Genomic DNA, 22104 nt, shown 5'->3' with positions numbered 1-22104 from the left:
TTTATTTCTCAGAGAGACTTAAATTCAAAAGCTGAATGTGATTGCATTTCACACAGCTTTAACATATTTATTTGTACATACCTGACTGCACCCAGGTGCTGTTATATGTGAATTGGGTACATATGTGCGGGGTAGGGGGAGGTGTAAGAAAGAGGAAAAAATGAGTTGTGGCAAGAAGAAATACCTCTACTGTGAGGAGGCTCCTCCGGTGTGAAAGAAACACTGACACACTTGTAGGAAGGGCAGGAGGTGGTGGTGCTGCCTAACTCTCACATTTAATCTAACAGGAGACACTCAGCAGCAGTGAGACCATGTTACAGGTCTTTCTGCTGCCCAGGGGGTGGAAAAGAACAGCTCCTACCTCCCAGGTTCCTGCCTTGCTGTAAGGTAGTCCTCCCCTCAAGTATCCACTTAAAAAAATCATCCAAAGACTCACAATATTCTGGTTTCACTGTCAGCTACCATGATCAATTCTATCAAAACCTAACCCCATACACGCCAATAAAGTGAGCGCAGAGAATGCAGGAAACTTGCCCTTGAAGTTGAGTCTGGCCGCCTGAAACCAACTAAAGCTTGAATATACTTTTTCCATCATGCATCCTCCCATGGGATTTACCACGTACACATTCCTACTACAGAGAGGACACAGGGCAGAAAACATCCCCATCGGACCTACAGGAGCTGTATGACCTGGATGGAAATGCTGGGCTCCAAGCATGCACAAAGTGCTTCATTAAGATGTTTGTGTTTCTAAGCTCCATTCCAGCCATTTTATTAGTTTTTAGGTACTTAACTCCTTTACTATGGCTGTCTTTGAGATCCTGAGTTTCAACTAAGTTTGGGAGAGTTATACATAACTGGGATCCAGCATGCTCAAAAAAACCCACTGTGTCTTTGCATTACCAGTCTCTGACAAGTCAGCCCTAAGGGTCAACACTACTATGAAACCCACCACACCTACTTTCAAAATAATGTTGTTAACCAGACCCTTGTTGGGATTTGTGATCTGGAATCCTACAAGCACTTTTGACATCTGACCCTTGAGTAATGCACTAGATCAGGGGTGTCAAACTCATTTTCACTGGGGGCCCCAGCAGCATCGGGGTTGCCTTCAAAGGGCTGAATGTAATTTTAGGACTGTATACATGTAACTACACCTACTGCTCCTAAAATTACATTCAGCCCTTTGAAGGCAACTGTGACGCTGGTGGGGCCTCTGGTGGAAATGAGTTTAACGTCCTTGTTCTAAGTTTTAGCTCTGTTATATGTCTATTTAATCTCAATGGTGAGACATAAAAGAATAGGCATGAAAAACCTTCAAGACAGAAAATTGTGTAAAATCACAAATTCTCAAAATGGTCTGGAACATGGAAGAAAAACATGCATACGTGGTTTAGTGTCAAAGCCAGGGACCTAGAAAGTTCACTAAAATGCATACGTTCCCATCAGAGCACTCTGCAGATCTGAGATTTGCCAGAGTAGCAGGACCCAGTTCTGCCCTTTGGTTTGTGCAGATGTGTGTGTGCTGTGTTAGCTGCAGGCAGGGTATCTAGAGCCACAGTTCTGCCAAATAGGGTGTTTTATTTTTTTATTATTAATATTATTTTTTTTTCCTTTTCCCTAGCCATCTGGGTGGTCTGAGAATCAGACTCAAAATACCTAGGATCCCTCGAACCACATGTTCTAATCCCAGCAGAGTTGACTCAGTCCTTCATCCTTCCAGGGTAAATTGACTTCTCTGCTTTTTATTGCGTGGGGGGAACTTTTGGATGAGATTTTAAAATTTCCGCTCTATATGAACATTAAAAATCCTACATCTTTCTTCCAGTATCACAAGCCAGTGTTCCTGCCATTAGTTTTTATCTCTCACTACCTTGTGTTATTTGCTTCCCATGGCCGCTGGTAGCTGGGAACCCAGATTAACCAGCACCTGAACAGTGATGTGCCGCAGGCTTCATTTCACAAGCCAATGGGAAGGATGGGTTTTGTCCATTTATCTCCACACACACTGGAAGGATTTCAGAGAAACACAGTGCACATGAGCAGGCTGAGCAGATTGATATTTGAGTATATGCTGCAGGCTGCAGCCTGGCCAGTTCATTAGTGCGGGGAGGAAGGATATGACAACATGCAGCAAGTATCTGGAGGGACGCGTTACACAAGGAGGTGGGCTAGGAGCAGAAGGGTGAGATTTGGGGAGAGAAAAGAAGGAGAGTGGACTAGGAAGATGAACTGCATGGAGAGGTTTTTATACTAAGAAAGGATTTGATACAGCATAAAGTAAAAGTTTAACCAGGAGACACGGGACTACAAAGGGGGAACCCGCACACCCCTGTGCTGCACAGGAGAAAGTGCTACACAGGAGCGAAATATTGCAACAGGTCTCATTGTCTCTTGTCCTCATGACTGTAAGATGCTGGTGAGAGGTGAAACACCATCTAGAGAGGGGATTTATTTAGGATTAAGAAAAAGAAGAGGCCAGGAGGGGCAATGCTCCACATTTAGTCAAAAGAAACCTTGAGAAATGAATTCCTAACACTGGAGTTTAAAAGGGCAGGAGATTGGCACTAAATATTTATCCATTTTCACAGGATGCTGAAAGCAATGGAGAATGGGCAATACCATTGAGATAGCTTCTGAGAGAACTGAACTGTCTGTTTAGAAACTCTTTAGAAAGCAGCAGGAGAATAGAGTTCAAATAAATTTTTCCTAAAGCTCAAGCTTAACAGTGGATAAGGTGGAAGCATGAAGTCACTTTTAATCTACTATAAAGTGAGGTAAGCAAAGGGATTATCACTTAAGACTTGCTGACATGAAGCTCTGAGAATGACATTTAAAAGCAATGGTGGATTACAGAGTGACATCATATTAAACGAACACATGCCAGAGGTTTACATAAAAGACCTCAGAGATCAGGCTCTTGTTCGCAATACTAAATAAAACCTTTTAGCCTTTTTTACACTTCTGGCAGTGATTAGGCTAAATTAGAGAAGCGGTTTTTCATTCAGTGAAGTTGTGGTGTCACAGCACCAGCAACTCAGTGGCCCAGATCTTCACAAAATGCTAATGGTCGTGACTCCATCTGAGCGCACCAAGGCCCCTCTCTCCAGTGTGATGCCATTGGCATTTGGCAACTGAAGATGCCACCCAAATGTTTCTTAGTCAAATTTGTGCCTTACTACAATTTAGTGACTCTAAACCATACACCCTCAGGTCCCTCTGGACTTCAGATTTGAGTTTTGCAAAGAATTCCGAAGGCTGTTTAACCAAACATACATGATGAAACTATCTGCGATTTAAGGAACAGCATAGATGTACAAATCTCACTGTGGAAAATGCCTGGAAATTGTTAACAAAATTCAACAGAAAGCTGTGGGGTTTTGTATTTGGTTGCTTGAGGTTTGTTCGTTTGTTTGTTTTTTCCATAGAATAGTTTATCAGACTGGAAAAACCTACAAAAACATTCTTGCCCTGATGATTGTTTTGGATTATATCTGCCCCATTTTCAGAAGACCTGATCAACCTGTCCTCCCACTGAGGTCAGAAGATGTTGAGCATGTACCTTCTTAGTTTCTGCACAGGTAGGGAGCGCTGCACGCTTCTTTCTCAATACTGAAAACATGTCACAAGCCCCTTCTGGGTAGCCAAGCAAGTCACAGACCATCTGACTTTTCTTAGCTCTCAAAACATCAGGAGGTTATTACTGTAATGGCATTTTGGAGGTGGGAAAACTAAAGTACAGATGGCATTGAAGTCATTCTTCCAGCTCCCAAATCAGGACAGCAGCAACCCAGTATTTAATCTGTGGTCTCCTGGAGATGGATCAAGTGACCATCAAGTACTAATCCCAGTAGTTTTATAGTGAAATTGGTATTGAAAGTTCCCCAAATCACCTCCTGTAGGTTACCAAAGAGCCACCTAAAAGCAACACACTCCTGCTAATTACAGACCAGGGTAAAGCTTGAACCAGCATTCTGGAGGGGACCAACCTCTGCAAACCATTGCGTACTCACACATTCTTATTTTCTTAAATAAATAGAAGAAGCATGTGGGAAAGGAGGGGACAGAATAAATTGGATGTGGGAGCCCCCAAACCTGTTTCCCAAATGAGCAATGTATCTATTTGGTGAAAGTCGTAAAACTTCACAAAACACATAAGAAGGTCTCTCTGAGCAGCTGTTTGCTTTGACTCCGGAGGGAGCTCGCTCTATCTCCAAAGCAGCACAGTACTATCAATCACGACCTGCCAAAGATTTTCTACTCCGGTAGCAAAGTAAATATGAAAACACACAGGTTTTATTGGCGCGTATGTTCTGTGGCTCAACCAAGCAGGCTCCTTGCTGCAGGATTGAATGTTACCTGGGGTCCCATGCATGGGATCAAAGCTGCAGCCTTGTGGGAGCCATGTCTCATGGAGGTTAACCAAAGGCACTTTACACGCGCCCAATACGCACAAAGGCAGCTCCACAAGCCTGCGACGTAACCGGCTGCTCTCGGCCATCGGCTGTGGTCATGAATCCCCCGGCAGAAAATGGGGAGCCCTGGCAGGGAAGCTCTGGCAGGGAATCTCTGGCAGGACTCGGCAAGGGGGTGGTCAGAGCCATGGGCATGTGTGGAACATTTTGCTGCAAAACTCTGACACCCCTTCACTGAGTGCGTTGGAAGTGAGATTTTTTTTGAAGGATTTCTATCTGGCAAAATTGAGGGGGTTTTTTGTGTGTTTTTCTTAAAATAAGAGCAGCAAAAGGCACATCTGTGACAATTGCAAATTTCCATGTTAAAGCAAGAGACACTGGTCTTTCTCAACGAACAGTTGTAAAATGATAACAATTATTTTTTGTATGTCTAAAAAACATATTTTCCCTTAACCCCACTTGGCCTCCCTTGGCTGAATGTCATAAAAACAACAAAGGAAAGAGAAAACTAGCCTGAAACAGATATCCAACACGGAAAATCTTGGGTTCGACATGAAATCTGGCAAATTTGTAAACACTTGAGACATAGTCCTTTTATGATGAAAAGTTTAACAGACACCTTGCCCACCTGTGAATTACTTTGCCTAAACAGCTCCAGAACATTGGAACTGGTCCTGAAAATGTATTCTGTAATTTTTAACACAGTCAAAAGAAAACAAACTTCAACAAGGAGGGGTAACAGGATCAGATAAAGAAAAAACCTGTAGGCTGAATATCAGGGAAAATCTGCAATATATTAAGATCTCAGGGAAATGGAGAATGATCCATGATTAAACCAGATAAAATCCCTACCAGAGGGAAATTAAGGGCAACTCCACATTATCATGGAGATGGAGTCTTCTCTATGTTTAAGTCTTTGAGATAATTCAGTCTTCATGAAAGCCATGGAATTTTTAACTATCAGCTCAGGGTTTGTTTGGGTTTGTTTTTTTTTTTTTTTACTATTTTTATGTGCACACAGAAGAGCAACAACAATATTTTGTTTATAAATAATGTCAGAACTGCATCCTGCAACACCACCAGGATGTCGGTAGAAAAACAAGGCTGCTTTTGTTTGTTACACTGCGTAATGCCTGATGGGTTTTAACCACAGTTTAGGAGCTACTGTTAAAAAAGATTCTTGCTGAGTCAAGCCTAGGCATGCTGTTTACAAGGGTTAGCCCTGAAGGCTCTTGCATTGGCAGGAACTTTTAGGCTGAGCTAAGGAGTTTTTAGTTATTTTTGTTGTGTTTTTAAAATAAAAAGTTGAGAGTAGCTAAGCACACCTGAAAGTGAGGAGTGGAAGGGAACTATCTGTAATCACCTGCATATCTGCCAGCAGCTCTCCTGTGCAGTCAAGGGCTTGATCTTGCAAAGCTGACACTAAGAGTCCCCTTTTAAACTGCATGGAGTTATTGCAGAGACCGGGCCCCAGTGGAGCAGGCTTCTGTGAAGAAGCTCGCTAAAATACAAAACACCCTCGTTGTTAGAAAAGGACCTGTTCTAATCTATGAAGTGAGTTTGATTGGTTCACCTTCGAACCTGCTCTAACACCCTAGCTGATGACTTTTGCTCCAGTAACGCTGATCTATGTTCTGCCTAGAACCAACGGTGCAGAGTGAAATTCTGAGCAATGAATAAAAGCTGCATGCAGAAAACACATGTAACACCTGCCACTGCTCTTCCACAGAGCCTGGGCCATCCTGTGCTGTGGAAGAGGCAGGGATTTCAGGGAAAACGGTATGCAGCTGTCTAATTTAATGCATCATCGCAGTGGCGTACAAAATGAGTCAAAATCTCCAAATTTATTTTTATGTAATTTCTTAGCTTTTCGGTGTTGTAGTTTGCAACCTTAATATTCAACAAATGTTGCTTTGTGGAAATGATGCCTCAAAAAATTTGTATGTACCGATATAATTTCATTTATTCATTCAGCTCCAATTCTACTCTCCTGGAATAGATTTCATCCCATATTCAGTCCTACTCCATTCTACATTACATCTTTTCATAGTGTTCACTGAGGTCCAGTCCTGCCTCTCCCACCATCCTCCATATGACCACAAGCTCACAAGCATCAGAATCCAGAACAATGCCTTGAATTCACAAGACTCCTGTTGGTTTGCACTGCAGAGAGATCAAGGACCATCTCAATGAGGTACTTCATTTTCTTATATAGGCCAAGTGAGCACCATGATTCTGCCAAATTGTTGTCAATGTCAAAAAAAACCAACAAAAAAAAAAAAAAAACCAAAAAAACCAAACCAAGTTTGAAAAATGTATCACCAAATAAATAAAAACAGAGTTTGTACTGAAAAGTGAGTTGTCCTAATGATTGGAGAAACAATAAAACACCCTGAAAAAAATCGCTAGAAGTACACTTCAAGGAAATTTCAACATGATCTGCTTCTGTATCTATATAATAAATGCCGAGTGATTTGGAAGAAGACTCAAGTCCTGGAAATTGTGTGCCATTTTGCTTCATAAGGAAATCACTGAGACATAAAGGCTGATAACAATGAGCAGAAATGCAGCAAATCTTTCAGGCCCCCATCTTGGCACGTGGGTCTTTTACTAACAATTTTCCATATTCCTATCCATACTCTCAAGAAAAGAGTCCCAGAGGTGGTCCTGCTCAAGACAGTCTTGCAGATGAGTTCCCTCCAGTTAGGATAAAATAATGGATGTTCTCAAATGCAAACAGCGATGAAGGGGAATGCACTGCTGTGTCACATCAAGCAATCAAGAAACAAACCTTTGACATAAGGCAGCAGGCAGATAATAAGGCCGCATAGTTAGCAACAAATGAGACTACACTTAATTTGCTGTGCAATGTTCATGTAATTAGATAAATTTGGTACCAGCAAGACAGCAGACAGCTAGAATGTGGGCTTGATGAATTGGGGCCTCTCTGTCAAGCACCAATCACATTAATCATAAAGCCAAAACTCAGTCACACAATTTTTCTTCCAAATATTTGGCATAATTTTCTAGAGTGAAAATATGCACTTGCTATTTTTTTTTTTTTTGAGTTGTTTACTTTAAACAGAAGGATGTATTTCTGCACCATCTGGATGGAGTACAAATTTCTAGGGGTTCAGCTGTGCACACAGAGTCCACCCAGCCTATTGAACAAGAATAAAGCAACCACTAAGTACGTCCTAGCTCAGGTCCACCACTATATTCTAGATGATTTCACACTGGTCATCCTCTAGTGAGAAGGGTGACCACTATGTTATGACCTCCAGAGCAGAGACTGAAGGAGGGAAGAGGAAGACAAAAGACAGGTAGAACAAAAACTAGAGGAGGAAGGGGCAGGAGATGGGGTTAAAATGTTAGCAAATAAAACTGAAAGAGAAAAAATGGTTGAGAGACTACCTCTACAGCTAGTGAGAATTTTCCTAGTGTGGTTGTGCTGCAGGCCAGGGCACCTGGAGGAGAGTCAAACAGAAGTGGTATTCCCTTGACCCTAGAAGACCCTCACAGCCAAGCAGCAGTTGGCTGCTTGGCTTTGGTACTTCACCAGCCCCACAGGCACCCTTCAGAGCAATGCCCAGGTAGTTTCAAAGAAGACTGTGTTTCCTCTTTTAAGACCAGTAACCAAGTTTTCTACCCAGTACCTCATAAATAGTTTTTGTGAGAGGTACTGCTGGGAAGTGGAAGGGTCCCAAAGAGGGTCAATAGGAATTTGCCAACAACTCTACCCAAATACTCAGCAGGACACTCTTGGTCTGCTGACAGACAAATGGGGTCACTGCTAAGACAGTGGAGTGTCAGTATAGGCACAGATGAACTGAAACAATCTATCAGCACTGTACACTTGGTCAGGGTTGATCAGCTGGACAACCCCAATATGATAAAATACTGGCTTCCGTCACTGGGGGATATAATTCACAGGTACATAACATCAGCTGGCGAGCCCTCGGTTGCATTTTGAAGAAGAACCTGCTTCATGACCCCACAGAAGAAATTGCTATGAGCCCCAGGGCAGATGAAGCTCACCCAGTCCTCACCCCTCACAAGGAGTGAAGTGAAGCACTGAGCCAGGCACACAGATAACCTGTGCCAAACATCTGGGCATCTGCCACCCTCTCTTCTAACCACTGTTTTCAATATTGCCCCCTTCAGAATTCAGTATGTGCTTTATTAGCCAGGGCTCTGCCTTTTTAACTATCTCCCAGTATGTTCTTTTATTAATCTGTCTTTCCTTTTCCTACAATTTTTGCATGTCCTTGCATGCAAGACCAGAATTATTTCATTCTGCCTCCTTTAGCCCCCCCAGTTCCCATGTTAGCAACATGCTCTGTCTTTTCCACTTTGCACACAGCTGCTCTGCCCCTTTAAACATCCAGTTAAACTGATTGTTAGCCAAAACGATGATGACTTTTCTTCTGGTAGGATGAGGGGAATGCCCTATCATTGTTTTCCCACAGCATTTTGGAAGCGGAATAAAGCCCTGGTAGCTGTGAGACTCCACAGATCTCCCGGCTGCCGCCGTCTGTGTTACTTGCCTCCCGGGAACCGTTCCCCCACTCACACCTATCCACAAAAAACACAGCTCTACGAACGGCTCCTGCAAAGCCACCTCAGTCGGACAGCAAAGCTGCAATGGGGCTCTGGAGGGTGAAATGAGAGGTTTTGCTCTTCTTACAAAAGATTTGCAGCCCTTTTGTGTTCCCCTGCACCAAGTGCCCAAGTGCCCTGGGACCGGTCTCTCGGCTGATGGCTGAGCACTGTGTTACAACCACGGGTTGAGGGATTCCAGGGTGGTCGTGGGACCATCAACCCCATCAGGCTGCTCCTCACTTCCCATGGAGATCGTGTATTTCAGAGACAAGGAGAAACCCTCTCAGCCACCTCTTCACTCCAGCCTCTGTTCACATCCTTGCTGTCTCCTTTTTCCCTGCCCCAATCAAAGCTTACAGGAGGTGAGCCCAGATCACTCTATAAACATGTCCTCCAAGGCATCAAGGATTATTGAGCTGTCATGTCCTGGATGAGGAGATTAACCATGATCCCCCCTCTCACGGTACAAACCCCGAGTGGCGCCTGTGATTGCTGCCCATCCACTGCCCCAGGAAAGCAAGGGCTCATGTGAGGAGGTCACCAACAAAACCCAGGGTCCTCCATAGCAGACATGAACACCCATGTGAGGACATGCCTCTTTACCACATTTTAGAAAACAGCACCCAGCCTGTCCGGGCGGTCATCCGGTGTAAACAAACTGAATTACAGCATTCCCAGCAGCTTTTTGCTGACATCCCCCAACCAGCATGCAGGGAAGCACGGTACGCGAAGTCTCCAAATGGATGGAGCAGTGCTGGGTCTTTGCCTAGATGGTGCCAGAAATGACCCAGGCACTGCATGATGTGAAAAACACCGCGGGGGCAAAAACGCAAGTCAAGCCTGTCCCTGGGACCGCAGCGGGATAACAATATAGAAGCCCCGTACTCCCATCCTGCTGTTATATGGCACTTCTGTAGGTTTAATGGAGCTGTAGAGCAGCAGTGGGACCTTCCAGGCAGGTCTGTATTGCCACTGGATGGGACCAGCGGGGTGGAGGGCAGCCAGCAGGGTCAGCCTGCCAAGAGGGCAGCAATTCCCTGGGACCTCAGTAGTGGGATTCAGCGTACCGCGGGCAGCCAAAGTTTTAGCAAGGCACAGGAGTGGAGATGCAAGACTTACCCGTGGATAGCGTGGATAGAGTGAGGTTCGTAATGGTATCGTCCTTCCTGGTGGCGCATGTCAATTGGCAAAGGAGCGTGGAAGGCCGGAAAAATGTGCTGCGGCACTGTTGAGGGGAATAGAAGAAGAAGAAAAAAAAAAAGGGACTTCAAAAACTTTTCCTTTCCTTTTAAAACAATTTCAAAGGCACTAAATCTCCATGAATTTCAGAGCAAGAGCAGTGCAAGACAAGGGGTCTTCATGATATCAGCGCTATCATACACCAGAGAAGTGGAATGAATAAATAATCAAAGTCATGCGGAGAAATCCTACATCTTCGACATAAAAGATCTCCAACAGGGTTTTTGACAAAGACAAGCAGCTAAGCGCTCTTTGAACTTGAGGAGATTATAGGAAGCACCAAGGAAAACTAGACTCGCAACGCAAATCAGACTCAACAGAGCCTGGCGGGATCCAGACCCGTGTCGTCCCTCACGCTTGGAGTGGCAGCAAACACCTTTCCTGAAGGTCTGTATGCACGGGTTGGAAATATTTACCTAAAAATGTAACAGCAAGAGCAGCGCTAACGCGGACCATCTAGGCAGTCAGAAGAGACTCAAAAGTGCCTACTGCCAGGTTCTGAGAAAGGAGCCCAAATTGCTCTCACTTGTAATCACTTGAGGCCCTATTTTTTATTCATTTGAGAAGCTTGTTTCATCTTTGATGGAAAGATAAAGTGGTCTCAAAAGACAGAGAACACCTACATTGACTTATTAAATCTACGGATTTTAATATTTATTATTGACCCCAAATGTTAACGGCGAGAATATTTGAGTGAGTTGAGTTGATGGAAAATTCATCAGGTTATTTCTCCACGCCACCCCCCGACAATGCTGCCTGGCCACCTGGGCCTTTCCTGCTAAAATTGCAGAAGCTAAAGAAACACAATTAGCAGAGCCTCTATAACGATACCACACAGTTGCCCTCTGATAGGGCTCATTGCATCTGTAATGATGCTGCTTTCTAGATTTGTACCAGCAATTGGCTTAAAGATAGAAGGCTGGTCTTGCTCTGCCTTTACAAACAGTCAGAAGTTCTTAATAAATATTACTTAATACTGTCGCAGGTCTTCTCATTCCCTCTCTGGCTTCTTGGCCTTTCTGTCTAACTGGAGACTAAAAGCAAAACAAAACCAACCTCCTAAGTGAGCGTTTCAAATGCTCCAGTCTGCGCTCAATATTTCACTGTGACTTGCCTCCACAACAGGTAGCATCTCTCTGTAGAGCGGGGAAGCACCATCCAAAACCAAAGTGTCAAGGCTTGGGCCAAGTCTCTCGTTGATGCTCAGCAAACTCCAGTAAACGCGAAACTTTTTTCCTACGGAAAACTTAAAATTCAGCCTTTTGCATCTGTGACTCCAGCTGCAACATAGCTATGCCGACTCCATCTGGTGAGGCTGTGCTCCTTTTGGGTTCATCGTGCAAAGCCTGCGTGAAATCCCCATATACGTCTTTCTCGGCATATCAGCAAGAGGATCTGAGGCTCCTACTCCCATTGCAACGTACAATCCCCAAGCACAGCGTGGCACAGGCGCGTCAGCCAGGCTGCCGGGAAAGGTGAGAGACTACACAAAAACAACCTTCCTGCCAACTCTGCTGAAAGGCGTTAAGCTAAGGTAGTCAGGGTGGAAAGTATTTAAGGCTCCGCAGCAGACTTGCTCTCCGTGCTCCAGCGAAGGGCTGGCACTGTACACTACCTGATACACTGGGAGCATTTTTGCAGCTTGCCTAATGTCAGGACACAGTAGAGTAACTGTTAACTGCCTTCCCCGCTTCTGCTCCCCTCCCCTTCTCTCCCAAAAGCAGCTCAGGGGGAGAATAATCTCACATCCTTTAGGATTTGCTTTGGCAGAAGGAAGATTCACCCTTTAACGGTCCTGGGTAGGGACAATCTGTTACATAAGGACACTTGTAAGGAGTCTTCATTTTCAGAGGCAGGCAGTGTTTTTCCAGGTCAGATATGCTGCAGAGTTCAGCCGTCACATGCCATCACCTGCTCGCGCAACACCATACCGCCTCTGCTCTCCCCAGACTGCTGCCAGGGCTGGCGGACACCTAAAGCTGCTGTCCTCCTCCCTGGGGACATTGCTGTCCCCTGGCCACAGCTATGGTCACAACACACAGCTGCTCTGAGGACCAGAGGCAGCAGGGCAGGCAGGTTTTACAACATCATATACCAAGCATGGTCACAAAATCAACTGTCCCTGCACAGATACCCAACACAAGACAACACAAATATATCTTCCAGCCTGAGCCCCTGGGCTGTGCTTCCTGCAGTTCTCACCATATATTAAGGCCATACAAACAAACCCAAAGGAGCAAGGAGTCTTCTGCGGTCCTGGAGCCAACCCACACCGCCCAGCTGGTGACATCCCTATAGGTGAAGTTTTGCAGCTTCCCAAAACAGGGTGGCCACTCTGCCTGTAATGGGCAGGTCCAGGGCTGGGTTAACCCCCAAACTGCAGGAAAGTGTGAGTTGATATGGGCTGAAACTGTGTTCACCATGGTGCTTTAATAATATGGAGAGTCATATCCTAAATCCTTGGACTCATTCCCTAGACCAGTTTAAACCACGAATAATAATGAAAACATTAATAAAACCAGGGAAAACCGAATCTCTTAAAAGCCAGGCCAGTTATGTTTTATTTTGTAACTGCCTTTCTAAATGACTGATTGCTGAGGTGATGTTGGAAATTTTTGTGCTAGAAGAGTCTTTCCCTGTTACTCAGCAGAACTCAGAAAAAGAAAACATGGGGTGTTTGCTGCCTGGCCTCCTTTCCTAGCTATCTGTTGGTGTGACAAAATTTCTCTCTCCTCACACCTCTGATTATTAATGGGAGAAAAATTTCCATGAACTTCTCCCTCCCCCTAGCACCATTGATTTGGTTTTGGCATTTCAACCGATTTGGATGGCAGGAGGGTCAGCAATGTTCCTGCCTCGGGCACCTGTTTCACTCTCCCGCTCTCATTTCCAGCCCCTCCACGTGCTCTGTGCTCTGTCACCAAGGGCAAGGGGAAGGCTTGTTTTTGGTGACATCCTTTTGCAATGTCCCATTACAGGGCTTCCCCTCTGCTCTGCCTGGGAGCACCATCCAAGCCTATGGGCTTTGGTGGCTGATGCTGTCCTTTTTTATTCTCTTCCAGGTGCTTGGTCAGAAATCATGAATGATTTTATAGGCAATCAACTACCAATTCATAAATGTCAGCCCGGCCCTGCTTCTTCTTCCCACCCCTCCCAAAGAGGACAGCAAGCTGGCAGCAGGACAGGAACACACATCGTTAACAAAGATGGATGTTTTACATGTACGAGCTAAAAAGACAATTATATTCAATTACTTCAAGTAAGTCATGGTGATGTATTCCTGAATAGCCACGGGAAGGGTAATATGATGATTAGGGTAATGAATTTGCCAACTTTAATCTAATCAAGGCAATCTTTGGTTTAGCATTATCTGCTTTGCAGTGCCAGAGGATTTACCAAACCCAAGCAATCTTCACAGATTTAACCCCAAATCTGTCCAATTACTGCTAATGATGATTGTTTTACACAGAGGGAGCAGGAGGCCTGGGGAAAGCTTGCCCCCACGAAAAAGTTGGGCCATACCAAGCCATGCAGTACGATACACTGGGGCGTGAAGACATGACATGGCACTTCCTAAAGTCCCCTAACACTGGAACAATAGATAAACATTGTCCCCCGTGGAAGGAAGAGAAAACCGAAGAACAAATCAAAGCAGCAGCCAAGGGGCAGGGGCGATGGGGAAAACAGGGTGTTTTGTACAGCATTAACCCGGCTCTTCACCCAGCCCGTAGCGGGCAGGTCCTGGGGTGAAGCCCGGTGGTGGAGCAGGAGGCGAGTGGGAGCCCCACCTCCCCAGCCCCTGCTCCGGCAGGAATGCGTCTGCTCCGCCGCGCCGGCTGATAAGGGGAAAGACGCTGCTACCTGTCCCCGCTTGTTGGAGCTGATTTTCTGGCCAAGGTTTATGAGCAAGACACAGACCTCCCACTGCTATATTCTCATCCTTGTCTATTCAAAGGCAAGCCAACCCTCTGGCTTCAAAAAGAAAAGATATGAAGCAGAAACACAGGTTTAAAGGGGACGTCCGTTTGCTGAAAATCCCAGGAATTGGGGAGGGAGGCACCAGAAACAGGCATTTTTTGAGGATGATGCAGGCTTTTGATTATCTCCGCAGATATACCAGTGCTTCAAGAGAAATACAAGCTGTACGTATGGTTTTGTATAGCAAGTAAAGAAGCTGTTTCGACATCACTCACAGTAACACCTCTTTTTGAGCCCAAAAAGGAGAATTAGGAAGGGTCAAAAAAGTTTTTCCTATTCCAAGTACTTTGGCCTACACATGTGATCACTCGAGAAAAAAAAACAACACAGCAGAAGAAAAGAAATCAGACCCCACACTGCTGAATTTGGTTTCAAATGCAGTTCACTTCGACAAAAATAATTCAGAAAGCCCTTCCTCCTCCAAGAGGCTCAGACAGATGGGAAGAACTAGAAATGGGCAGTGGCCCCCACCAGCAGGAATTGGCACAGATAGAAAAAGCCCAAACTACTGTGGTTTGCAGTTCCCAAATGAGCACGCACACAAAGGACATCTGTTCCCACTTCCAAATGGGGTGCTACAGTAAGACCAGCTAGGAAGACACCCCAAAAAGCCCCCCACATCCTCTGTACCATCTGATATACACAGGGGTTCCCTTGCTTTTTCTGAAGTGCATGTGTGCTGCACAGGCTAGCAGGTGGGCTAAAAAAATGTGGGTTTCCTATGGATGTCCAGCAGTCTTGTGCAGGAGCAAGCAGTCCTGGCTGTGAGCAGGCTCTTTGCCATCAGAAGTAGAGCACTAACCATTGCAATCAACAGCGAAAGTCATTTGTTGAGGAAAAAAAGTAAAAGATTGCTGTCTCAATAATGCAGTATTTGTAGTGCTTTTTTTTTTTTTCAACGAATTCACAAAAAACATCAGTAAAAAAAATAACATTTTATAAAAGAGAAAAAACAAACCCTGACTTATTGAGATCTCTTTTGGCTTAATTTCTTATGGTTTTAACAACATATGAGACACAGTTTTCACAAAGGGATCATGAGTTATCTTGCAAAGACTAACAAAGCTTCACCTTTCCTTAGGAAGAGAAACAAACGTGCATTTGAAACACAACTTTTTTTACTCAAAGAAGGCTGAAATAGGATAACGTAAAATAACTTGCCCAAGTCTAAGGCAGTCAGACAAGAGCAGCTTCCCCAGTGAACCTCAGCCACAGCAGGCAGAAACTCCAGCTTTGTCTCGAAAAGGCTTCAGAGCCCCAGGGTATTGGATTAGTGGGAGAAAAACTTCTTCAGACAACAGCTCATGCACTCCTGTCACTGCGGTGTCATTAGCAGCTGTGCACAAACAACTAACACAAGAATAGAAGAAAAAAAAAGAGAAAAGAAAAAAAGGGAAGGGGATGTCCCAGAAGGTGCTGGTGATTGTCCACCAGTACTTTCGCAGCAGCAGTGTTGAGCTGTCACTGGTCACATCCTATTACTGGGGTGGTGGGATGCTGTTCAGTATGACATGGCAGCTTACAAGAGCTTCTGTTTGGTTTTTTCGGGTATTTTTGTGTTGTTTTTTTTTTTCCCTAGGTCCAGCTTCTTTGAAAAGGAGAATAGGAAAATTAATGCTGTCTTTATCAGACACCACATGGAAAACTCTAAGACATGAGAGGAGACACACAATAGTTTTCCCCATCTCCAGAGCGAAGGACCTTCTCACCGCCCACATTTTCTCCTTGGATGTCCAAATCTCACTCTCTTCTCAAGGGCAAGGTTAAAGATACAGCAAACTTGAGGTGTCCTTCACTCTGTCATCACCCAGAGAAGCCCACAGCATCAAGTGAGAATTAAACCATAGGTGGCATTCATTGCTTATTAGGCTTTTTAAAGTGCCAAATTTACTTATTCATAGTGTACTCTTTAAAGGGACATGTCCTGGCATCCAACAGCCATCATGGCAAACATCAGGTTTGTTTTGAAACAGCAAACTTTGGCTCATGCTTTGCTCTCCAGCATCCTTGCAGTGATTTTCCTTATGTTAGAGCTCCTCCAGGCTCAGTGGCCTCCAGAGCATCCCCAGACAGCCAGGCATGATTGGAGTGCGAGCAGGGGAGCCAAACTGGCCCCGGGCAACTGAGTGTGTGTGTGGCTACTTGACTCCCTTTGATAGTTTCTCCTGGGCGTTTCAGTGTTGTATTTGGATGGCTGCCCCTCCGGCAAAGTGTTTCGGGGCGGTAGGTGTCGGCAAGGGAGATGTGTTTGTGTTTGTGTGACGTCCCCAGAATAATGATCTCACTGTTTAAGTGAGTTGAGCGAATGAATGAGCACAAGAGAAACATCTTCCCTGAAAGCACAGCCAAAGTTAATGCACCATTAATAATGGCTCGGGTGAATTATTGGAAGAGATAATAGGCCTGGGGTCAGCGAAGGTCTGAGACAAAGAATGGGGAAAATTGGGTCACAGAAACATGACAGAGCAGATCACGCTGGTGTGCCTGTGGGATTCTCCTCAGATGAAGTCATGTACCACCATGCAGAATATTAAGGGCTTTACAGGGAAAGGCATTCCCAGAACCACTGCTTGGATCAATACATGGAAGAGAGTGAGCAACCACACAAGTCCACTGCATCTGCCTCTTAGACCCCGGCAAGCCCCTGTTTGAGAGCTTCAGTGTAATGTTCTTTAGGTACTTTGCAAAATACACCAACTGCGTGCCTACCTCAAAAAGCGGTAATTATGCGGTTGCTAATTACAACAAACCTGCACATTTTCTAAGCAGAGAGAGACATCTGGGGGAGTATCTGCCCTCCCCGGATGGCAGCATTGTGCATTTCACAAAAAGCATTTTAGGTGCTTCAGCAGCTCTGCTTTTCTGTCTCCAAAATCATGGTGGATCGGCCGTGGAGCTGCAATCTCATCTGCTGCCTTGCCAGCTGCCTGGCTTCACGACACTAAATTACCAACTAACCTCATTTTGTCAGAATTTCCCCTCTTTAAAATGGAGATAATAATACCTTCCTACCTCAGAGGTTTGTTTAATGTTTATACACCACTTTAAAAATGATGTGGTAATTAAGTGCTCAGTATTATTATATCAACGTGTGTAATGATTCCAGCAGACAGCACTATAAACAGGGCTGCACCGTGCATGCTTTTCTTTTGTTTGGCTTGTTAGCATTTGGTTTGGTTTTCATTCAGCATACTCCAACGATTATTGGTTAATTATTACGTTGTTTTATTACATACTCAGTGTCTTTGACAAAAATAAAAGAGGAACTACACAGTAAATATTAATTCTGGCCCACTATGGACATGACAACAGGGATAAATGGGAGGCAGGCTCCCAGCAGCTCACCTACAGAAGACCCCTCTCCCACCCCGAGTATTTCAGGCCACCTTCAAACACATCCAGCCAGTTGTTTCCATCCAAAGGGACACAGAACCAGCTTTTTCTTATTCTAACATACTTAATGAAGAAAGATGGTGGTAGTCTGATTTACAAAACTGTTTTTTTCAGACAATACATGTCAGGATGCTGGAGAAGGCAACGAGCTTAGTTTAACTGTGGGGTAGGTGCAGCAAAACAAGCTTCCCATTTGGGTAAGTGATGAAGAGCACACAACTAACTTCTGTTGGACAAATACTTCAGGTAATAGTAAATACCCTATAGGAGTGTTGGAAGGAGAAGCGACCTTGCTGGGATACAGATCATAGAAGAAAAAAATAAAAAATATGTTACCTTTCAGATATAAAATCACCAAAGAAAGACTTGCAACAAGCATTATTATACTGACACCTCAAAGCCCCTGCAGGACAGAGTCAGCATGACTTTACATTTGAAGAAACTGAGGCGCAGTGAGGACCAGAGGACAACACCAAGAAGGCTTGCCCCTTTTACATGCATCCCACCACTATGGAAAGACCCAAGAGCAGTTTGTCTCCCTTGCAGACAGCAGTGAGACCATGTGGTGGTCCCTCAGCTCCCTGGGGAACACAGACTTTGGATGCCCACATAGATGTGGTGCTCACTTTACGCAGAATAAAGCTAATTCCTGGGTTTGTCTGCATAATAAAAGCCATTATAAAAACCATGAGATGCAGCAAACCCTTCCATCAGGCACTCAAAACGCAAAGCTGCCTCTCTCCAGCATTCCAGGGGAAACCTTCTTGGGAGCCATTACAACAACCATCCATTCTCCTGGGCAGGGGCCCAAGAAGTTTATCCTCTCACAAAGTTTATTCTACTGCTTCAGCTCAGGTAGGAGAACAAAGGAAAAGTCTTTTGAAGATGCTGAGGGCTGCCATTACAAAGCTTCCATTTAGGACACAGACACTGCCAGCACGTGGCAGGTAGAAAGGTGGTCCTGGTGGCCACGCAGCCAGGGAATGCCTTTCAGCCTGGCCACCGTTCTGTCTTCAGGCATGGCTCTGAGCCACAGGCTGTGTCCAAACATAGGGCGAGCAGGCAGGCAGCTGTGGAGCGAGCTGGCTCTTGCAGCTGGGATGGGGCGAGATGAGATCAGCGAGCTCCCCCCACGGCCCCGTGGCCAACTCAAGGCAACACCAAAGGAATTAGCCCATAAATTTCCTCCTCACCCCAAGAAAGAGGCAATGTGCATAAATGAACTCAGGTCCTAATGGAAGTGGGATATTCTTGGTCATCCTAAAGCTTCTGGCATCTCTCCTCAGCTCACTCCTGTGCACTGCCTGACCTTCATTACGGGCATTAAACCTCTCAATCTTCTCCTGGGAAAAATAGCTGAAACAATTACAGTGAAGCTAAAAACAGCCTTTCCCTCTACACAGAAAATTTAGATTAAAAATGTAAGAATTCATTGACATTTTCTATAAGACTATAGAATTGTCATTAAGAAATCAAACCCTGAAATTTTCTGAAGCCTGCCGACAACTCACATGAAAAGTTTTAGCCTGGCTCATGTAAAACAGGTTGTACCCAAAACTTTCAAAAACTTCAAAATGGTGTTGGGAAGGTTAATATATTCACGTCTATAGAAGTGTTTTCAGGCATTCAGGTGGGCATCTCTGAATACAGGCGTTGCTTTGTTTATTATTCTACAAGAATTCCTGGGGTCTTCAGGTTACTGATACGTGGTAGCCCTAAGGGGACAAATCATTATTTTTTTTACCTCTGGGAAGGGTAAATAACATGAAAGCAGAGCTCGCCTGCAGCCAGAGGGAACCCCACAAGCATGAGGAAGTCCTGCAGCAGGGTGCCCAAACACCAAAGCTCTGATTGCTTTCCAAGGAGCAATAATTAGAAAAGTCTCTTGTTCAGCCTTGCTGCCACAAGCCGTCATCTTCAGTCCTAAATAGTCTGAGCTGGGGGAAGGTTTAAGGCAGAACAGTTTTCCGTCAGAAAACATTTTACGGGAACCTGCAGCTGCTGTCAGAAGTGGCACGGAAGAGATCAAGATGGTTTATGATCTATTATACTTTAGACTACAAGAAGAATATGGAAGTGATGAACTTGAAATACCTTGGCTTTATTACAAAAATATCTGCCAACATGAGAAGCTTCTGAAAGAGATTGCTGAGAATTTTTGCTTCCTGGGAAATTAAAAAGAAAACAATATTGCCTTTTTCTGATAAGTAAGCATCGAATTCTTCTTTGGGACACAACAAAATCTGAAACATCAGCAGCAGAATGACACATGGCAACTTGCTCCACTCGCATGCCATTGCTGGAGAAGTCACCAGGTTGTGGCCTCTGAGCTGCATCACACAGGGCTGGTGTTGAGGACCCTCTGCTCCAACGGCCAGAAGCACCCCAGGGACATGAGCTCATGGCGAGCCCCTGCATGGGCATGGCCAGCCTGCTGAAAGGTAAACCGCAGAAGCTGGGATGGAACTATCTCCATCAGGATGCGAATCTCACCTGGGACATGCCAGTCCACCTGATCAGTGGTTCCCACCTCTGTGTTGAGGATTTCCAGAGCAAGACTTTCCCACCAGCGCTGTTTTTTTATTAGATGAATGAGGAGCTGTGACTACCAAACGGCAGAAAACAAAACCCAAAGGCCTAGTGCAGCTTATTAATTCCACAGGTCTTGAGCTGCAAATGTTCAGAGTCTTGAAAATCACTTAATTACCAGGCTGTCAGGCCAAGATGTATTTTGAGGACGCTGCCAATCTGACAGTTATTAACAAACAAAGAGGCCACAAGCCCCAATTGCACCAAGATCCTTGTTACTTCTACTCATGTGCCGCCTCCCAACAGGAAGTACTTAATAAGAATAATAATATCCCGAAAGGCCAACCTACGGCAGTGCAATTAAAAAGCTTTTCTGTCTCACTTTGAGGAGGGGGGAGGGGAATAAAAAGAGGGGGAAATTAAAATCAGACAGGAAATTCCACTAGAACAAGCTGGCTTATGTCCTAATAACACAGTTTTGTGCCAACTCCTCCAGAAAGCACAGGAGGGAAAGGGGGGGGCAGGGGGAAAGTAAAAGAAAAAAAAAGAAAAGAAAAAGAGAAAAGCATCTCTCTGGACTGACTCAGATCTGAGGCTACATTGTGGTTCGGCCGTGGCTGTAATTCTAAAGGGAGAAAGGCAGCACAAGTGAATAAAAGGCAGTTTGCTTTTCGAGCAAGTTGCTGTTATATAATGTAACTCTTGTATGAAAGCGCAGCCACTGCCGCTTTATCAAGAAAAGACACAGCCCGGTAAGCTCGAAGGGCCAGATGGATCTTGGGGCTTGTTCTCCCAACAGCTGCTGCCAGAGAATGGAAAGAAGAAAAAGAACAACAACGACAAAAAATCCCAACCAGTGAGGAAGAAATCCCGGCATGCGAGAGACAGGCAGGGAGGTGGGGGCAGACCAGATGGTGGTTCAGCTTGTGCCTGCCTGGATGGCCAGTAGGAGAAAAATCAGTATGTCAAAAACATCTATGCAAACTTATGAATCCCTCAAGAAAGACATGTTCAAGGAAGAGGAAATGCCTACAGGTTTAAAGGGAGAAGTTTTCTCCAAATTGTTATCATCCTGCTTACTGGGAAGCCAGTAGCACTCTGGACTCAACAACCGCCTGCACGTCCAGCTGATGCGGCAATTTCCAAGAAAAACAGGCCAAGGGGATTTGCCATTGACTGCTTTGGGACCAGGCCAACAAATGGCAACCTCTTTCATTCCCCTGTGTATTTCATGTTAAAGCTCCTTTCACAGTGGGAGCCACATCCCTTGAAATGGCAGGTGGAAGGGATAGTGTGAACCTCATCTGACTGTGGAGCGCCCAGAGTATTCCCCGATTTCCCCTGCCTTTCTCCTGTCGTCCTCAGTACCCAAGATGTTTCTTTTTCTGAGTACCCCATGGAGAGAGAAATGTATTTGCTGCACGTGCAGATGAGGTTCTGACAGAGGTCCTGCATCCTATGGCAGTGGCTCTGGGGAGCAGAGGACCAGAACATGAGTTCATAAGCAGTTGAACATGCTACTTTATATGGCTCAGCTTCTCCTGGAGCTTGGTTTTACATTTGAGCAAACTTTTCCTTGGCTATCAAAAATGTAACTGCTTCAGATCCTCTATAACAGAACAATAAATTGTAATTTTCTGTTAGATGGAGGCATTATGGGACAAAGCACTAATTGGCATTTGTGAGCAGGAGGAGCAGTGGAGGACACTGATGCCCTCAGTTGCATCCAGCATGGCCAAGCCCAAGATCTCTGTTGTTGAGATGTGAAAGGATAGGGAAGTTCAACACACTGACTGGAGACAAAGAGACTCCTTAAGCACCAAAGGGCAAAACTAGTGAATGAATAAAGAGAGAGAGCACATCAGCTATCATGCAGTGCTGTCTGCATGACACTTCTCATTGGGCAGTGAGTCCAGCAGGGCTCTGACCAAGAGTCTTCCAGGTGTGC

General features: G+C 45.0%; 1 protein-coding gene across 2 annotated transcripts in view; it reads right to left on the bottom strand.

Moving 5' to 3' along the window:
- GLI2 (GLI family zinc finger 2) overlaps positions 1 to 22104 on the bottom strand; it is a gene marked incomplete at both ends in the record, with an annotated part of 142767 nt that overhangs the window by 56695 nt on the left and 63968 nt on the right. For both annotated transcript variants that reach the window (XM_080346356.1, XM_080346357.1), the window contains one exon: positions 10137 to 10242. In XM_080346356.1, the coding sequence (XP_080202482.1) occupies positions 10137 to 10242 (106 nt within the window). The remainder of the gene's footprint in view (positions 1 to 10136; positions 10243 to 22104) is intronic.

Source organism: Nesoenas mayeri (assembly GCF_963082525.1).
Source record: "Nesoenas mayeri genome assembly, chromosome: 6".
In the NCBI taxonomy this organism is placed as follows: Eukaryota; Metazoa; Chordata; class Aves; order Columbiformes; family Columbidae; genus Nesoenas; species Nesoenas mayeri.
The sequence above is the reverse complement of the archived record's forward strand: the minus strand, read 5'-3'. Positions and strand labels throughout refer to the sequence as shown.